The following is a 17,518-nucleotide window of genomic DNA, read 5'->3' on the forward strand; positions in this document are numbered from 1 at the left end:
TACATTTATCTTTTCTCGTGTCTACTGCCACATACACCTTGGGAATCATTCACAGAATTCTCTGCCTGCAGAACAGCCCATGGAGATGCTTTTAATACTTGTATTCTATGCCATCATCTAAGGTTTAAGTTCAGTAAGTGCTGAACTAATTTGAAGGTCCAAGGTTCAGTAGCAGCCACGGCAAAGACACTCCAGAAGTTTACACAAACAGAGAATTCCAAAGTTCAGATTTCCCTTATTCTGACCCAAATAGAGGGTTGAGGAGCAGACAGAGGTTCAGAGAATTCTTGTTACTGAGAAGTGAAACTGAACCTGAATGCAGAAGTTCTAAAAACTGCCAATAATGGATGGCTATGCCCTGCCAAAAGAAACCACTCCATTATCACTACAAGCACAAATTAATATATGGACAGTGCTATTATTCTGCAAGCAAAATTAAGGAAGAAAGGAAGGCTCTTGTTTAGTAACTCACTGATATATAAGCCACTAGACACTTTGCTCAACTATACAAAGACAAGGAGAAAGACTATTTGTTAGAAGGAATCTTCACGGTGTAGATCAAAAAGATTTTGTTAGTAAAAAATCAAATTCGTTGGCTGGAAATTCCAGCTCCTCCCAAATATAAGTTATTTTGACTGCTGACCTATTTTGCTCAATGTTAAGCAAAAATGAAAGCACTGAAACCTACTGTTGTGCATATTTCCACTCCATAGGGCAATCCAATAAATATGAAATATCAGAGAAAAACATGAGGACATTTAGGAATCGGTAAATAAGAGGACACGATACAAATCTGGAATTCACTGACTCAAATGTCGTATGAGAGGACTGACAAAGGCATATTCAACGAAGAAGAAAAGTGTAGGCTGGTGCAAAGTAATGAGAAATGACAAACTGTAGGAGTCTCCAAAAGTCATCAGAGATATTCTTGGTAAAGACCAGCAGACATCAGATATCACATTGGCTGGATCGTGGTCACAATAAGCTTTTGAAACTAGATGCTACACAAAGAGATACCAACTTATGGAAATTCAAAGCAGAAGGCAATCATGTTGAAACTGAAGGAAGAAACGGTGGTGTATACTGAACAGTAAAGCACAAGGTCTGTTCAAAAAATTCTGGAATTTTGTCCACAAAATTTTTCTACACTTACCTTTTACTTATTGCGCATGATCTCCTTCGAAATATTCTCTTCCACAACTGATACACCACTCCCAACATTGTTTCCACTTCCAGAATCAGTTTTGGTATGCCTCTTGCTGGATAGTGTCAAGTGCAATCTGCGAATTGTCTTTTATCTCATCTAACTTTACACACCTTTGTGCTTTCAACAAGGTTTTCAACTTTGAAAAAAGTTTGCAGGGACCAGGTCTGGCAAGTATGGAGGATGAGGCAGTGATTTCGGTTTTTTGTACAATAGTCATGCACCAACAGGGATGAATGTGCGGCTGCATATCATGATGCAAAGAGCAATGAATTGTCTCACCACGTTTTAGGCCATTTCCTTCTCACATTTTCTCACAGGCATCCAACACGTTCCAACAGTACCACCAATTAACAGTTTGTCCCTACGGCATGAATTCCTGATGAACTAATCTTTCAAAATCAAAGAAAACTTTTAGCATGGTTTTGACATTTGACCTGATCTTACAAGCTTTTTTCTTTTATCTTGGAGATCTTTTTTTTTTTTTATCTTTCCTGATCCATTGTGAAGATTTATCCTTGGTCTCAGCATCATAACCTCAGACTAATGTCTCATCACCAGTTATGATTCTCTTAAGGAACATCTCGTTCTCATTTGTGTGGTCCAAAAGCTCTTCACAGATTGTGAGGCGAAGGTCTTTCTGGTCCTGACTCATGAGCTGTGGGAAGAACTTGGCAACAACATGATGCATTCTATGATGTCGTGTCAGTATTTCAAGACAATACAACTGACATGTTGTAATCTTCTGCAATCTCTCGAACAGTCACTCTTTAATTGCATGCACAATTCCATTGACGTCCCTGACATGAGCGTTGTTGGTGAGGTGTCAGAGTGTCCTGAATGAGGGTCACCTTTAACTTCCGTCCCGTCATTTGTAAACCGTGTGAATCGAGTATGGCTTAAGCACTCATCACTGTGGGCTTCCGAGCATCATTTGATGTGTCTCTGAAGGTTTTCTTGAGTTTCAGGCAAAATTTAATGTAAACGCTTTGCTCTTCTAACTCTGCCATCTTGAAATTTGCAAACCGTACAACCTAACATTCTACTCAATACATCAATGAACAAGAACTGCCATACAACAGTGAAGCTTCCAGCAGTTACACGTTAAACACAGGCTTATGCGGAGATACCAACCACATTTCACTGCAACACACCATTGGTGTGAAATTATGAATGTTCAAGAATTTTTTTGAATAGACCACATAATGTAAAACCCAATGGCATGATTGGCTGTGGGATCCCAAATGGTGGCTTCAGCCACCTGAATTAGGAAGTTATTTTCTATCTTTTGCACCTGTGAACACCTTTCCTTCATGAAGTGAGAACTCTGTATGTCATTGAAATGTTATTTCCTCCCTCCTCTCTCTAATTGTCTGCAAAAAGAAAATTCAAGAAATTAGAGCTAATACAGAGGTTTGCAGGCAATTGCTCTTGCAATGTGCCATTTGTGAATGGAACATGGAAGGAGGTGACCAGTTAGTGGCACTAGAAGTACCCTCCACCACACACCATCAGGTGGCTTATGGAGTATTGATGAATATGTAGAAGTGTACCTGACTGTAATTGTGTGTATTAGTGTGATGTCACGTATATGCTGGATGATGAGAAAAGGGAGAGGGTGTCAGTGCAGTCTACTCCTCTCGAATATCCCAGAGGAGGCGACCAAGCTCAACATTCCCATCTAATGGGCAGATCACTGACAGTGTCACATTACCTCACTTCATGAGACACTATGGGAGTGTTTTGAATTGAATCCACAACCCTGGCATGAAGACTGGTGATCAGACACTTCACACCATCACACTCCTGTCTCCTCCGTCACAAAGGCACAGGGAAACCTGACAACCACACGTGGCATGACTGGACCATCACCCATTCACGTACTGACTGCTATGTCTAATGGCGCTTGCCTTTGGTGAACTGGTGGGAACTGGAGTATTCACTGTGACACTGCTGTTGACAACAGGACAATGAATTGTTTTGTGGAAATGAGAATAAAAATTAATGTTTCATGACAAACGAAAATTTTACAGGACAACGAATTGTTGTTTTGTGGAAATGAGAATAAAAATTAATGTTTCATGACAAACGAAAATTTTCTGACCAGATTTCACCTATATCATTTAATATGACTACAGCTTCATTATTGCATCCCTTTTATTCAGTTTACAGAATCTGTTTAAACTGATGAGAACAAAAAGGTGTTAAAATCATAAGTGCAGATGAGGTATCACGTAATTTAAAAGAAATGTGATGGATCATCAGGAAGTTCACTGAAAATCTGTATGTTGGAGAACTGCTCTGCTACATCTCATTGGAAGAGAAAGCACTTTTGCTTGAGGATAAAAGGGAGAGGAGAGGGAGGGAGAGGAGGGGGAACATTAGAGTTTAATGTCCCATCAATGATGGGGACATTAAAGATGGACCCAAAGCTTCAATTCACAAGGATAGGGGAAAAAAATCTATGTTCTCTTCAAAGAAACCACCCAAGAATTTTTCTTATATAATTTAAGTAAGCAATCTAAATGTGGATCTGAATGTCTATATGGAGATTTGAACTCTGCTGCTCCTGAATATAAAATCAGTGCCTTCACCACTTAATCTTTAGGAGGGGGCTGAGGGTGAAAGTCAGCAGTCTGACACAAAAGTCAACTAAATACCCGATTCTCACAAAAGAAAGCTAGTACTGATGAAATGCCTTCAGAGTTACTAATATTTGTCAACAGAATGACAACAACAAAATCATCGACCATAAACTTTGGTAAATGGCTTCTCCTGGACAAAATGGTATTTCTATGAGGAATTTGGGAATACAATCAGCTACATCAAATCCCATAATAATGTTGTTGGGCGGGTGGGTTGTTTGGTCAGTGGAGGGGACTAAACAGCAAGGTCATCGGTCCCAGGATATAAGGTGGCAGAAACCAAGGGAGAAAATACACAAATAGCACAGTGCAGTAAAGGGGAAGTGAAAAAGGGTAAACAAAGAGGTAAGAGGAACACTGGGACAGCAGAAAGAGTAAAGAACAGAAAGGGGGGAAAGACGAGAGCAGAGGCTATTCAGAGACGCTCAGTGCATTGGGGCACCAGCACCGCCACCAACCCTTCCCGATCTCCACACCATATTCAACATGCATCAAGGAAAACACCAGGGCAAGCATACACATAAAAATGGAAAATAAAACAGCACAAAATACCAAACAAAATGCAGGGAAAAAGGGGGGAGAACCTGGCCGGTGTGGGGACAAGGCCGAGGACTCCATAACAAAGGCCAATGCTAATCAAGGGATTCCAACTCAATAGGGAAATTTGGATACTTAAACCTGGGAGGACAAACTACTTTTGTGAAGAAAACGGATGACAGATGTAACCAAGCGTCGGCCATCTAGTAGTAAGCAGGACAAAAAGGGTCAGAGGGTGTAATCAGTACGAAGGGTCAAAAGGCGGGGATGTCCTGCAAAATACAGACCACCATGAGGGGGTCCCTGCAAGTACAAAATGGGGGCAGGAGGGGACAGGCAGCTCATTGTGGAGTGAAAAACCATGGGTCAACCTAGTACAGCCAATAAGAAGATGGTAGATTTCTGCTAGGAGAGGCAGAGGGAAGAACTCCACGTGATGAGAATCTCCTTAATTGCATGAAGCATATTAGACAGTGAGTACAAATGGATTTGACGTACAGTTGCAAATCCACCCCTGTGAGGTCACAGAGAATGGAGTGCAGAAGGCCACCCTCACATCTCCCTCCCAGACAGACGATTGACAAGTTCTTTACATAGGATACCCAAGAGGCTGGGGCCACAAAGGAAACCAACCCAACAAGCAGCAGTGCCAAGATCGGCAAGAAAATCACGGATGGCAGAGACCTAGGGGTGGAAGGAGAAACACCAAGCGACAGGCTGACAGCCACTCATTGAGTCCGTACATACAAAATTCAGGACCATTTGATAAAGCAGTGGGCCCGATAGATGGCCATTAATTCTGCAGTAAACACCCCCCATGTGGTAGGCAAGGGAGAGTGTTCTGGGTCAACAGGAGACATGAAAACATATGCCAAAGGATTGGCAGATTTAGAGCCATCAGTGTAAAGAAACAGAACACCTGAAACTCTGGTAAGAGCTGGTGCAACAAACAATGGAACACCATGGGAGTGATGGATGCTTTCGGATTCTCAAAGCGATCTATTCGAATCTGGGGCTGAGGAATTAACAAAGTGTGTGTGTGTGTGTGTGGGGGGGGGGGGGGGGGGGGGTCAGGAGTTACAAGAGAAGGTGGGGAAGAGGACAAGAAAGGGAGTTGGCAACTGCGGCAGAGAGAAGCAGACAGAGCCCAACTGGTAAACCTACCTAAGGGGGCGAGCAGCAGCCGAGCGAAAAAGAAAAAAATTAATAAAAAAAAAAAAATTCTGTGATGGGATGGCAGCACTGAGAAAAGGCCTGCTGATCTGCGGTTTCCAATCAAAGCAGATGATTGATTGGAGACTGTGGAGACTGTTTCTCGCAAAATCGCCCTGGTAAGGAAATAAAAGGTCCCAAGATTTGAGGACCCAACTGAGCCGACAAACCACCATCTGTTCAAATAACTTGCAAGTGACACTGGTCAGACTGATTGGATAGTAACTATCAAGGGACAATGGATCGTTCCTGGGTGTAAAGACAGAAACAAAACTACTGCCTCTCCATTGAAACAGGAAAATGCCTTGAAGCCTAATACAGTTAAACACCTTGAGGAGATACTGTCACTTTGGAGGATTCAGGTGTTTAAGCAATTGGTTATGGAAGGTATCCAGGCCAGGAGCCCACTGTTTCCAGAGGAGGAAGGCGGATGGACAGGGGTCTGATGCTGTCGCAAAATAGATCTGGAGGTGTTCCGCAACAACTGATGGATTCATACAAGGGCCAACTGGAAAGGCAAGGCCCGGTATGTAAGACTGCCACTGAGAACCTTGCATGGTGCAGAGTGTAGCCCACACCCATGACGAAGGGACAGAAGGACCTAAGGAGGAGACAAAGCATTTCCAACACACCCTGTTTGATAACTAATGGGCTGTAGCATTTATAGGTAATAAGATCGGTGGAGGCTGGATGTCACTTAAGATGTAGCAACGTGCGACAACAATCATGGATGGTGGTAGCAATGACTGCGCTCCACCACAAAACTAACTGTCAGTGAACAAGACCCTCTGAGCAGGGAACAGCAATGCCGACAGCATGAATTAGAGAAGATCCAAAGAAGAGCGGCGCGTTTCGTCACAGGGTTATTTGGTAACCGTGATAGCGTTACGGAGATGTTTAGCAAACTCAAGTGGCAGACTCTGGAAGAGAGGCGCTCTGCATCGCGGTGTAGCTTGCTCGCCAGGTTTCGAGAGGGTGCATTTCTGGATGAGGTATCGAGTATATTGCTTCCCCCTACTTATACCTCCCAAGGAGATCACGAATGTAAAATTAGAGAGATTAGAGCGCGCACGGAGGCTTTCAGACAGTCGTTCTTCCCGCGAACCATACGCGACTGGAACAGGAAAGGGAGGTAATGACAGTGGCACGTAAAGTGCCCTCCGCCACACACCGTTAGGTGGCTTGCGGAGTATGAATGTAGATGTAGATGTAGATCGGACAGATCACGAATGAATTCGTCAATTACAATCTGATAAAGAAGGTGCAAACATGACCTGGGAGGTATATAGAGGCCAGTCAGCATGATGGAATGCCCAGTAGGCTAACCTGGCCATCAGGTGATGGGAATGGGATGAGAGAATCAATGGAAAATGGTCACCACCACAGAGGTCAATGTGTGGCAACCAGTGTAAGGAAGGTAGAAGGGGAGGGGAAGTGAGTGAAAGATCTATAGCATAGACAGTGCCATATGTGACACTAAAATGAGTAGGGGGACTATAATTAAGAAGGCTCATGTCACGGTCCGCAAGAAATTCATCTATGAGGAGCCCCTGATTAGATGAGATAGCCCAGCCCCATAAAGGATGATGGACATTAAAACCCCCATGGAGGAAGGAGGGAGTTGCTGAAGGAGAACAGTTGAGGCAGCAGGTGCAGGTGGCCTGTAATGAGGCAGACAGAGATTGCAGACTGCAACCTGACCACAGAGTCCAAGTGCACCCTAACAGCAGCTGCTTCCAATGTGGTATTGAAGGGGGGGGGGGGGGGACGTACTAATAATGGCAATACAAACCAATGTACAAATGCCACCGGAAGCCCTCAAAGGGCTGCCCCAGTTCCGATAGAATGCATGGAACCCACGAACGGTCAGTGAATGAGCATCAGTAAAATGAGATTCCTGGAGAATGACATAAGCTACTGAGTAAAAGGAAATTAGGGATTGCAATTCCAATACGTGACGGTATTATCCATTAAAGTTCCAATGAATAAGCGGAGAAGGGGCCAATTATGCTGCCATGTCACCATCTGTCACCAACAAAGAAGGGCCGACATCCTTAAGAAAGAAGCTAGATTCAGGCTGCGAGGTGAGGAGATGGCACCTCTTGAGCACTGGAGATTCCTTGTCCTGGGACTTTTATGTTCTCCTCGTTCTTGTTCTTCTTCACTTTCGTAGGTCAAGGACGGCAGGCTTCGGCACGATCCAGAACAGAGAGAGTGGGTGGCCTCAGAATGCATGGACTGTGGGTCCTGCAGCCAAGTTGTGGCAGCAGGCCTCTGGCTTGAGAGATGCCAAGGAGAGGAGTCTCAGGAGGGAGGCCCACCACTGGCAGGTGTCAAGAAGGGGGACACTTCTCCAATGTTGTGAAACTTCTCTATGGGTGTGAAACACTGTAGGTTACTGAACAACTACTGAGATAGCAGCAAATTTTTATCATCAAAGGCCTCCAATCATTGCTGTTAGGTGGCCAAATCTCACATCAAAACAGGCCTTCTGGTACCCCACTTAGAGTACAACAATTGTTATCGTAATGAGCAAGTGAAAAAGCATGCTGGATTGGATATACTCTGAAAACCAGAATGTGGTATCACACACAAGATCCAACTATAAGTCTGTCGGCAAGTGAATGAAGAATCAAAGACACTACATCGAGGAAAACAAGCAAGAAAGAAATCGAACAATGACACAAACATCGACAGTTACTTTCAGCATTTGTACAAGACTGAACTGAATGAAAAACCCTTATATTTAAATGAGGAATAAAAGTGTGCAGTTAGAAAACTTAATCTTAATCCCCAAGTCTATGACAACGAACAAACAGCTTATGGAAAACATGCTGGCAAGGATTTATAATTTCATTGTTGCCACTAATACATCATCACTGCCTTTAAATGGCTTACTAGAATAAAGTAAGTTTAGGAAACCATGCAAGCCACCAGATTATTCTTTGAAATGTGATATACTGCTTTATGTGGGTGGCACTTACGGTGTTTCTGTCTGTACCCTTTACTGCTGTTCTGTTTTGACATGTGACATTTCTGTTGGGACTTTTTCTTGGTAACACAGCCTAAGGTCTGGATTGGTTTGGACAGTGACAGTTTGGTTGAGAGTTGCGTATTCCATAATTACACTTATATCTTGAGATGAAAACCTCCATTTTACCACTGTGGTCTGATATTTTAAAGTTTTTAATAAGTTTGAAGGCATTATTAACATGAATATTCCTGGCCAAACTCCACATTGCTGCAGAGGTCATTCTATTTGGTCAGTTTTTATTTTGCTAATGTTGCTGCGTGGTTAGTGTCATTGTCACTTCTCGATACTCATAACTCAGCAATGCTAATGATGTCATCAGCATAATATTGGGTCTTTAGCTAATCACAATGACACACAGGAAAGTGGCCAAGAATATTTAGAAAACACTGTCTGATGATCAGCAGGGCTCCACTATTATTCTGAAAGCAATTTGAGTTCTATTTTAGCAATGAAACAATAAACCATGTATCTTTTAAAACATTTGATTTGTGCATATAGACGGAGCCTTGTACAATAAAACATCATATAAGATACACAGAACTCTGAAGGAGAACAGAGCTAAGTACAGGGTAATTCTTCAAATCTACATGAACTAAGTGGGGTAGTGAAAGGAAAGTGAAAAGGTAAGCTTGTGTTAAAAGAACAATGCAATGTTTCATGTTGTAGCACAAACATACTTTATAAAATAACAAAAAGTTCAAAGGGAACCATGTATCAATGAAATGGCTTCCTATACCTATGTTCTTGCTGAAAGTAAAAGGTATTTCAAGAAATGTCAATTGTCATATAGGACTGCTTGCAGCTTTATCAAAATTCACAGAGGGCAACTGCAAAAAAATTGACTTGATGGATCTACACACTAACAAAAAATTAAAGGAAACAGGTACAATATTCACATGTAGGAGATAAACAGACACAAACTAGCCAATCATTGAAGATCTGATTCATAAAGCAAAACAGTACATATAACTTAGCATTAAAACTTGCTTGTGACTGATGATTATGCTTCTGAAACTAGATTTCTTTCTTTGCACAGCACACCTTCACCAAAAGGACACATAAATTGACAGGATAACTAGAACTAGGTCACATCAGCAACAGGAAAGTAACTAATAATGAGAAAGCTTTAATCATATAATACCATAGATCACCAAGGTGCACCTGCACACAGTGTATGGAGAGGGCAACAGCATGAACAAACTTATGTTTGACTCCTGTGACCACATACTGCAATAGTAATACATTTATGCCTCTATTGTCTTATCCTCATAAAACCTCGATATACATTCTTTGTGTATATTTGAGCTATTTATTTTCACTGGATTATGAATTATGGCAAATCTTACATCATTATCAGATGATCTCTGGATGAATAAATGAAAACAGTGCTTCCAATGTGTTTAAAGCTAAAAACTTTTATTCTCAATGTGCAGTTTCTCACCAACAGAAACAAAAATAACTGGTTGCACTCCACAGTGCTTTACTTGGCATGAATGTGTTAAAGCCGTACTTCTGCACATCTTGTGAATTGACTTATCCAAACTTATCAGGGGGCGTACAGTTGAAAATGGAATACAAGCCACTTAATTGTAGGCACTTTCACCCTAATAAAGATTTTTGGGTAGTTTGTGGTAAACAAAATTTACGAACAACTGTCACTTTCGGCATTCGCTTGGTAGTTTCTCCCGTTTCCCAAAGACACAGTCGCGGGAACAAGACAAGAATCTCACAGTCGGCACATTGCTTTAACAGTTCAAAAAAATGAATGACGTTTGTTGTGACTATGCAATCCATTTCTATAATTTTCTTTCCATTCGGTTACAAGTAACCATATGGAGGTAATATACGTTGTTGCATGCCTCCACTTCCCAATGGTACACTAAGTTTTCCTAGTTCCAGAAAACTGTTACTATGTAAACGAAACAGTGAAAAATACGAGGAACATTCTCCAGCGGAGCAACTGGTCAAGAATGTCGCGCCAGACTTCGCTAATAACGTACCTATATTGGCTTGAAATGTAATCCTCACTAAGCTGAAAAAGAGCAGCACTGGGCCTACTCATTTTTCTAATTCGTAAAGTAATCACAGAAATATATTTTTCCAGGGCTAACGTCAAAGAGTAAACAGGTTTATCCCTCAAAATATACTCCCGCAATGGATAAATTATACGGCTATTCTGTCTCAAACGAGCAGCACTGTTATACACAAATGCAGGTCGGTTAGTTCTTACCTCAGTCTTCCTTAACGTCAGCAAATTTACCTCCAAAATTGCTTTGAAAGCAATAGGAGGGTAGTTCCAAAGCCTCAACGAAATTTACTGCTTCCGCATACAGAATGTTTGAACATAACACTGACGAAACAACGCTGGTGCACGAGCCAGTAATCCAGGGATCCACAGCCTCGCCGTCATTAAATGTTCTCACACATCTGGTACCGGCTATAAACAAAACAGACGTTACAGCACAGATGCCTATGTCCAATCGTAGCAAAGAACTATCAATGAAGATATAAAACGTCATTTCTGCTCATTTGTTTTCCGATGAAAGGAAGTTATCATTGTCGCAATTTCTCTGTTCGCCGAACTGCTGGAAACATTATTAAAACATTTATTTCCTGTCGATCAGACAGACTTGCGTTCTATATATGATTATCAGCTCGTGACCAGACATAACCTTTGCGTGATTGTGAACCTTCTAAATTATTTACGGACGTTGCGTTTAAGTAGCTGGAGAATCGTAACTCGATTTTGGACGAGGAACATTATTCTTGACCTTTCTCAATTATTTATTTGATGTTTACTCAATACATTTCCGTGATTCGACAAGTGCCCTGCTTATGAAAAGAAACATTGGCTAAACTGCGGTCCGCGTATAGTCTGTGAATGTAAACAGTACTGTCAGGACACGTGAAATAAACAAGTTGTTTGTTGACGAACATGTTGCGAAGTTACTTCAGTGTTTATTGTAATGATTGTTTTCGTTTGAATGCAGTTGCCCTTAAGCTGCAGCAACGAAGCTTTCATGTACGTTGACATTGGTATTTCAGCATTGAACCACTTATTTAATGTGTGGTTGTGAAGGTATACATCAGATTTCAGGGAAAGAAACCATTAGAGAAGCATTTTTTTAAAAAAATACTAAAGTAAACCTCAAATCTTCTGAAGATGAATATGCATGATGTCATATTTTTTTTTTTAATTTGCTGAATTTGAGTTATGGTCATGTACCAATTTTTAACAATTTTTTGCGATACTAACCAATTTGAAGATTAGGATGACATGCCGGGAAAAAAAGGTGGTGGCCTGCATCTCAATAAGAAAGGAAACGAAAGGGTAAATTGGCCGGGAAGATACTAAACTTTAAGCGGGGAGGGAGCAATGAAACATACAGGAGTACCTCATTTTTAGGCTAAAATCAGTGTCCAGTGATTCAACATTGAACGAAATTAAGCTTGATGAAGAGCTCAGACAGGCAGGGGCTAGAGATGTTAAAATATCAGAAGACCCTCATCAAAATACAGTGGTAAATTCATCTGAATATTAGGGAATTAAAAAACAAAGTAGGTGAGCTTGTTTGTTTAGAAGATTTAAAAACTGAGGATAGAATAGATGTATTACGCTTGTCTGAACATCATATGGTCACAGGTATGGAAAAGGTCAACATAGTTACATATAAGTTTTCAGCACTTGCAAGTAGAGACACTAAGAGTTTAGAAATAAAGATAAATTACACAAAACAACATTAAAAATCTAGATAATATTTTTGTAGATCAAGATATATTTAATCAATAACTTTTTCTGTTAAGGTTGGTCATTCTGGTCATGATGCACAACTTGTTACAATATTTGACATAGCTCCCTACAGTAATACAAAACAGTCCTCCAAAATAGTGCAGTCAGTTAACAGTTTAACAACTGCAAATTTTAAGAAAAGCTTGCAACAGTTAGACAGGGATGAAGTGTAAACGGAACCTGATGCTACTTTAAAATTTAACGTTTTTCATGGTACCTTTATGAATATATTTGAATACAGTTTCCCCTAAGAAGACAGTGAATTATAATTGTAGCGTAATATTTAAAATCCATGGCTTACTATAGGGATAAAAATATCTAGTAAACAGAAAGGGGAAATGTATCTTACAGCTAGAAGGTACTTACCTCGCCTACTACTGAAATTGCGAAAATGAAAAAGACACTGACAAGTGAAAGCTCCCGTGTAATTGGTGGTATTTCCAACAGAATACAAATACTACATTAATACAACATTACATGTACAACTAGTACACATTAATAAACAAATAATAGCCATAAATTGTTTATTAATTTAACATTATAAAATTCTGTTTCATTCTGAGAGGTATTCATTTACAGAGTAGAAACTGTGGGCCATCAGAAATGACTTCAGGTTTTTTTTTTGAACAAGCTGTCTTGTTTTACCAACTTGATGTTGTTATGAAGGTGGTTATATAATTGTGTGCCTCTATGAAGGACACACTTCTGGTATGCTGATGTTCTGGCGTATGAGACATGAATGTTATTGCCAATTCTTGTTGTGTAATTGTGCACAGAGCTGTTCAGCTGATAGGCATTGGATGTTCTTAAATATTCTCTTACTAAGACTATTATTTCAAATATATGTAGGCATGGAAGGTTCAGTATTTTTAGAGTAGGAAAAAGAGAGCGACATGATCCTTGCCTCTTTATGTTGCAGATGATTATGATAGCTCGTTTCTGGGTTTTGAAAACAGATTGAATACAGGGTACATTCCCCCAAAATATTCTTCCACATCGGATTGCTGACTGGAAATGTGCGTGATATGCCTGTATTACTATTTCTCTATTACAGCTTGTGCTTAGTATCCGTAGCATGTAACAGATTGATGAGATTGGTTGTAAGAGCTTTAATGTGTGTTTTCCACTTGAGGTCACGGTGCAGATTCACTACTGGCCATTAAAATTGCTACACCAAGAAGAAATCCAGATAATAAACGGGTATTCATTGGACAAAGATATTATACTAGAACTGACAAGTGATTACATTTTCACGCAATTTGGGTGCATAGATCCTGAGAAATCAGTACCCAGAACAACCACCTCTGGCCGTAATAACGACCTTGATACGCCTGGGCATTGAGTCAAACAGAGCTTGGATGGCGTGTACAGGTACAGCTGTCCATGCAGCTTCAACACGATACCACAGTTCATCAAGAGTAGTGACTGGCGTATTGTGACGAGCCAGTTGCTCGGCCACCATTGACCAGACGTTTTCAATTGGTGAGAGATCTGGAGAATGTGCTGGCCAGGGCAGCAGTCGAATATTTTCTGTATCCAGAAAGGCCCATACAGGACCTGCAACATGCGGTCGTGCATTATCCTGCTGAAATGTAGGGTTTCGCAGGGATCAAATGAAGGGTAGAGCCACAGGTCGTAACACATTTGAAATGTAACGTCCACTGTTCAAAGTGCCGTCAATATGAACAAGAGGTGACTGAGACGTGTAACCAATGGCACCCCATACCATCACGCCAGGTGATACGCCAGTATGGCGATGACGAATACATGCTTCCAATGTGTGTTCACCACGATGACGCCAAACACGGATGTGACCATCATGATGCTGTACACAGAACCTGGATTCATCCGAAAAAATGACGTTTTGCCATTCGTGCACCCAGGTTTGTCATTGAGTACACCGTCGCAGGCACTCCTGTCTGTGATGCAGCGTCTAGGGTAACCACAGCCATGGTCTCTCCGAGCCGATAATCCATGCTGCTGCAAACATCGTTGAACTGTTGGTGCAGATGGTTGTTGTCTTGCAAACGTCCCCATCTGTTGACTCAGGGATCCAGACGTGGCTGCACGATCCATTACAGCCATGCGGGTAAGATGCCTGTCATCTCGACTGCTAGTGATACGAAGCCGTTGGGATCCAGCACGGTGTTCCGTATTATCCTCCTGAACCCACCGATTGCATATTCTGCTAACAGTCATTGGATCTCGACCAACGCGAGCAGCAATGTCACGATACGATAAACCGCAATTGTGATAGGCTACAATCCGACCATTATCAAAGTCGGAAACATGATGGTACGCATTTCTCCTCCTTACATGAGGAATCACAACAACATTTCACCAGGCAACGCCGATCAACTGCTGTTTGTGTATGAGAAATCTGTTGGAAGCTTTCCTCATGTCAGCTTGTTGTAAGTGTCGCCAACGGCGCCAACCTTGTGTGAATGCTCTGATAAGCTAATCATTTGCATATCACAGCACCTTATTTCTGTCGGTTAAATTTTCGTCTGTAGCACGTCATCTTCCTGGTGTAGCAATTTTAATGGCCAGTAGTGTATATTCCAAGGAACTTAACATCATCAACTAATTTTACAATTTTGTTGTTTATTTTCAATGGGTGTTCATTTTGTTGTTTATAGTGGGATATATGAAAGTTCATGGCCACCGTTTTCCCAGTGTTAATTATAAGGTTTTTTTTTTAATGCATTGTAGTTAATTGAAGCTCTTTTTGGTCTGACCCTGTAATCAAAATACTGGTAGCATCTGCAAATAAATTTTTCTGTTTGGCATGGACAGTGTCTTTAAGGTCATCAATATACAAAAGAAATAGGATAGGACCTAATGTTGATCCTTGTGGCACACCAAATTTAATGGTAGTTTTTTCTGATGTGTATGTTGTTCTTCTTGAAATGTTTTCAGTTATTGTGTCTTGTTTGAGAACAACTTTTTGTTTCCGGCTGGTAAGATATGATGTAATCCATTCATTTCGAATACCTCTAATTCCCTTTCTTTTCAACTTACTTAGTAGTATACCATGATCTAAAATGTCAAATGCTTTAGATAGGTTCGAGAATATTTCGGTAGTCATTTTCTTGTCATATACAGCTTTTAGAATGGAGTGCAAATATTCATAGAGTGCTGTGGTTGTGGATCTAGATTGCCAGAAGCCATGTTGATGATTTGACAGCAATGCGTTTTTAAAAAGGAGGTAGGTTTGATGCTTACAACTACTGCCCAGTCTCACTTCTGACAGCGTTATTGACATTCTTGAAAAAAGTAATATATTCAAGAGTAGCTTCACATATTTGTTCTAACAAAATGTCAGATTGGTTTTCAGAAAGGCTTTTCAACAGGAAATATGCTTTCACTGATCATTTATTAAATGCTCTGAATAACTGAACATCACCCATTGGGATTTCTGTGATCTCTGAGAGGCTTTTGACTGTGCAAAACATGAAATTCTTCTAGATAAGCTTAAGTATTATGCACAAATTGCGTAATTCATATTTAACTGGAAGAATGCAGAAGGTTGAAATCAACAGTAGAGATAGCCTGCAAAAATCAGCAGTCATCTAACTGGGGAGATATCAAGACTGGTGTCCCACAGCGTTCATTCTCGGGTCCCTTATTGTTCTTAATGCATGTTAATGACTTGCCACTCGGTATTCATGAAGATGCAAAGCTATGTCTGTTTGCTGATGCTGTAAGTATAGTAATCACATCCAACAAATTTGTAAATAATATCTTTCAGAAAATTATGAAGTGGTTCTCTCAAATGGACTCTTACTAAATTTTGAGAAAAAAAAATATATATACAGTTCCATAAAGCAAATAGGATAACACCATTGATGACTTTGAACAGAAGCGTGTTGCTAAACTCAGAATATTGAAAATTTCTGGGTTTGTGCATTGATGAGAAATTGAATCGTAAAAAAAAGGAAGAAAAAAAAAAAACAAAAACAAAAAAACGCATTGATGATCTGTTGAAACGTTTAGGTTTAGCTACTAATGCTATTAAGATCAGTAAATTAGCCTAATATGACTATTTTCATTTATTGTGTTCATACAGCATCATACTTTGGGGTAATCCATTACTAAGACAAAAAGTATTCATTGCACAAAAGAGTGTGATCATAATAATAGCTGGAGACCACCCAAGATCACCTTGCAGACATTTATTAGGAACTTAAGATATTCCCAGTACCTTTGAAATATACACTCCTGGAAATTGAAATAAGAACACCGTGAATTCATTGTCCCAGGAAGGGGAAACTTTATTGACACATTCCTGGGGTCAGATACATCACATGATCACACTGACAGAACCACAGGCACATAGACACAGGCAACAGAGCATGCACAATGTCGGCACTAGTACAGTGTATATCCACCTTTCGCAGCAATGCAGGCTGCTATTCTCCCATGGAGACGATCGTAGAGATGCTGGATGTAGTCCTGTGGAACGGCTTGCCATGCCATTTCCACCTGGCGCCTCAGTTGGACCAGCGTTCGTGCTGGACGTGCAGACCGCGTGAGACGACGCTTCATCCAGTCCCAAACATGCTCAATGGGGGACAGATCCGGAGATCTTGCTGGCCAGGGTAGTTGACTTACACCTTCTAGAGCACGTTGGGTGGCACGGGATACATGCGGACGTGCATTGTCCTGTTGGAACAGCAAGTTCCCTTGCCGGTCTAGGAATGGTAGAACGATGGGTTCGATGACGGTGTGGATGTACCGTGCACTATTCAGTGTCCCCTCGACGATCACCAGTGGTGTACGGCCAGTGTAGGAGATCGCTCCCCACACCATGATGCCGGGTGTTGGCCCTGTGTGCCTCGGTCGTATGCAGTCCTGATTGTGGCGCTCACCTGCACGGCGCCAAACACGCATACGACCATCATTGGCACCAAGGCAGAAGCGACTCTCATCGCTGAAGACGACACGTCTCCATTCGTCCCTCCATTCACGCCTGTCGCGACACCACTGGAGGCGGGCTGCACGATGTTGGGGCGTGAGCGGAAGACGGCCTAACGGTGTGCGGGACCGTAGCCCAGCTTCATGGAGACGGTTGCGAATGGTCCTCGCCGATACCC

At 41.3% G+C, this 17,518-nt stretch overlaps 2 protein-coding genes across 3 annotated transcripts in view; one reads left to right on the plus strand and one right to left on the minus strand.

The window, feature by feature from the left end:
* LOC126236424 (endoplasmic reticulum junction formation protein lunapark-A) overlaps positions 1 to 11,105 on the minus strand; it is a 125,013-nt gene extending 113,908 nt beyond the window's left edge. For both annotated transcript variants that reach the window (XM_049945727.1, XM_049945728.1), the window contains exon 1: positions 10,863 to 11,105. The gene's annotated coding sequence lies outside the window, so the exon portion shown is untranslated. The remainder of the gene's footprint in view (positions 1 to 10,862) is intronic.
* A 389-nt stretch (positions 11,106 to 11,494) lies between these two features.
* Positions 11,495 to 17,518, plus strand: part of LOC126236425 (tRNA (uracil-5-)-methyltransferase homolog B-like) — a 111,825-nt gene continuing 105,801 nt past the window's right edge. Inside the window, exon 1 of the mRNA XM_049945729.1 lies at positions 11,495 to 11,654. Within this exon, the coding sequence (XP_049801686.1) occupies positions 11,568 to 11,654 (87 nt within the window). The 5' untranslated portion in view covers positions 11,495 to 11,567. The remainder of the gene's footprint in view (positions 11,655 to 17,518) is intronic.

This window comes from Schistocerca nitens, chromosome 2 (assembly GCF_023898315.1).
Source record: "Schistocerca nitens isolate TAMUIC-IGC-003100 chromosome 2, iqSchNite1.1, whole genome shotgun sequence".
Classification (NCBI taxonomy): domain Eukaryota; kingdom Metazoa; phylum Arthropoda; class Insecta; order Orthoptera; family Acrididae; genus Schistocerca; species Schistocerca nitens.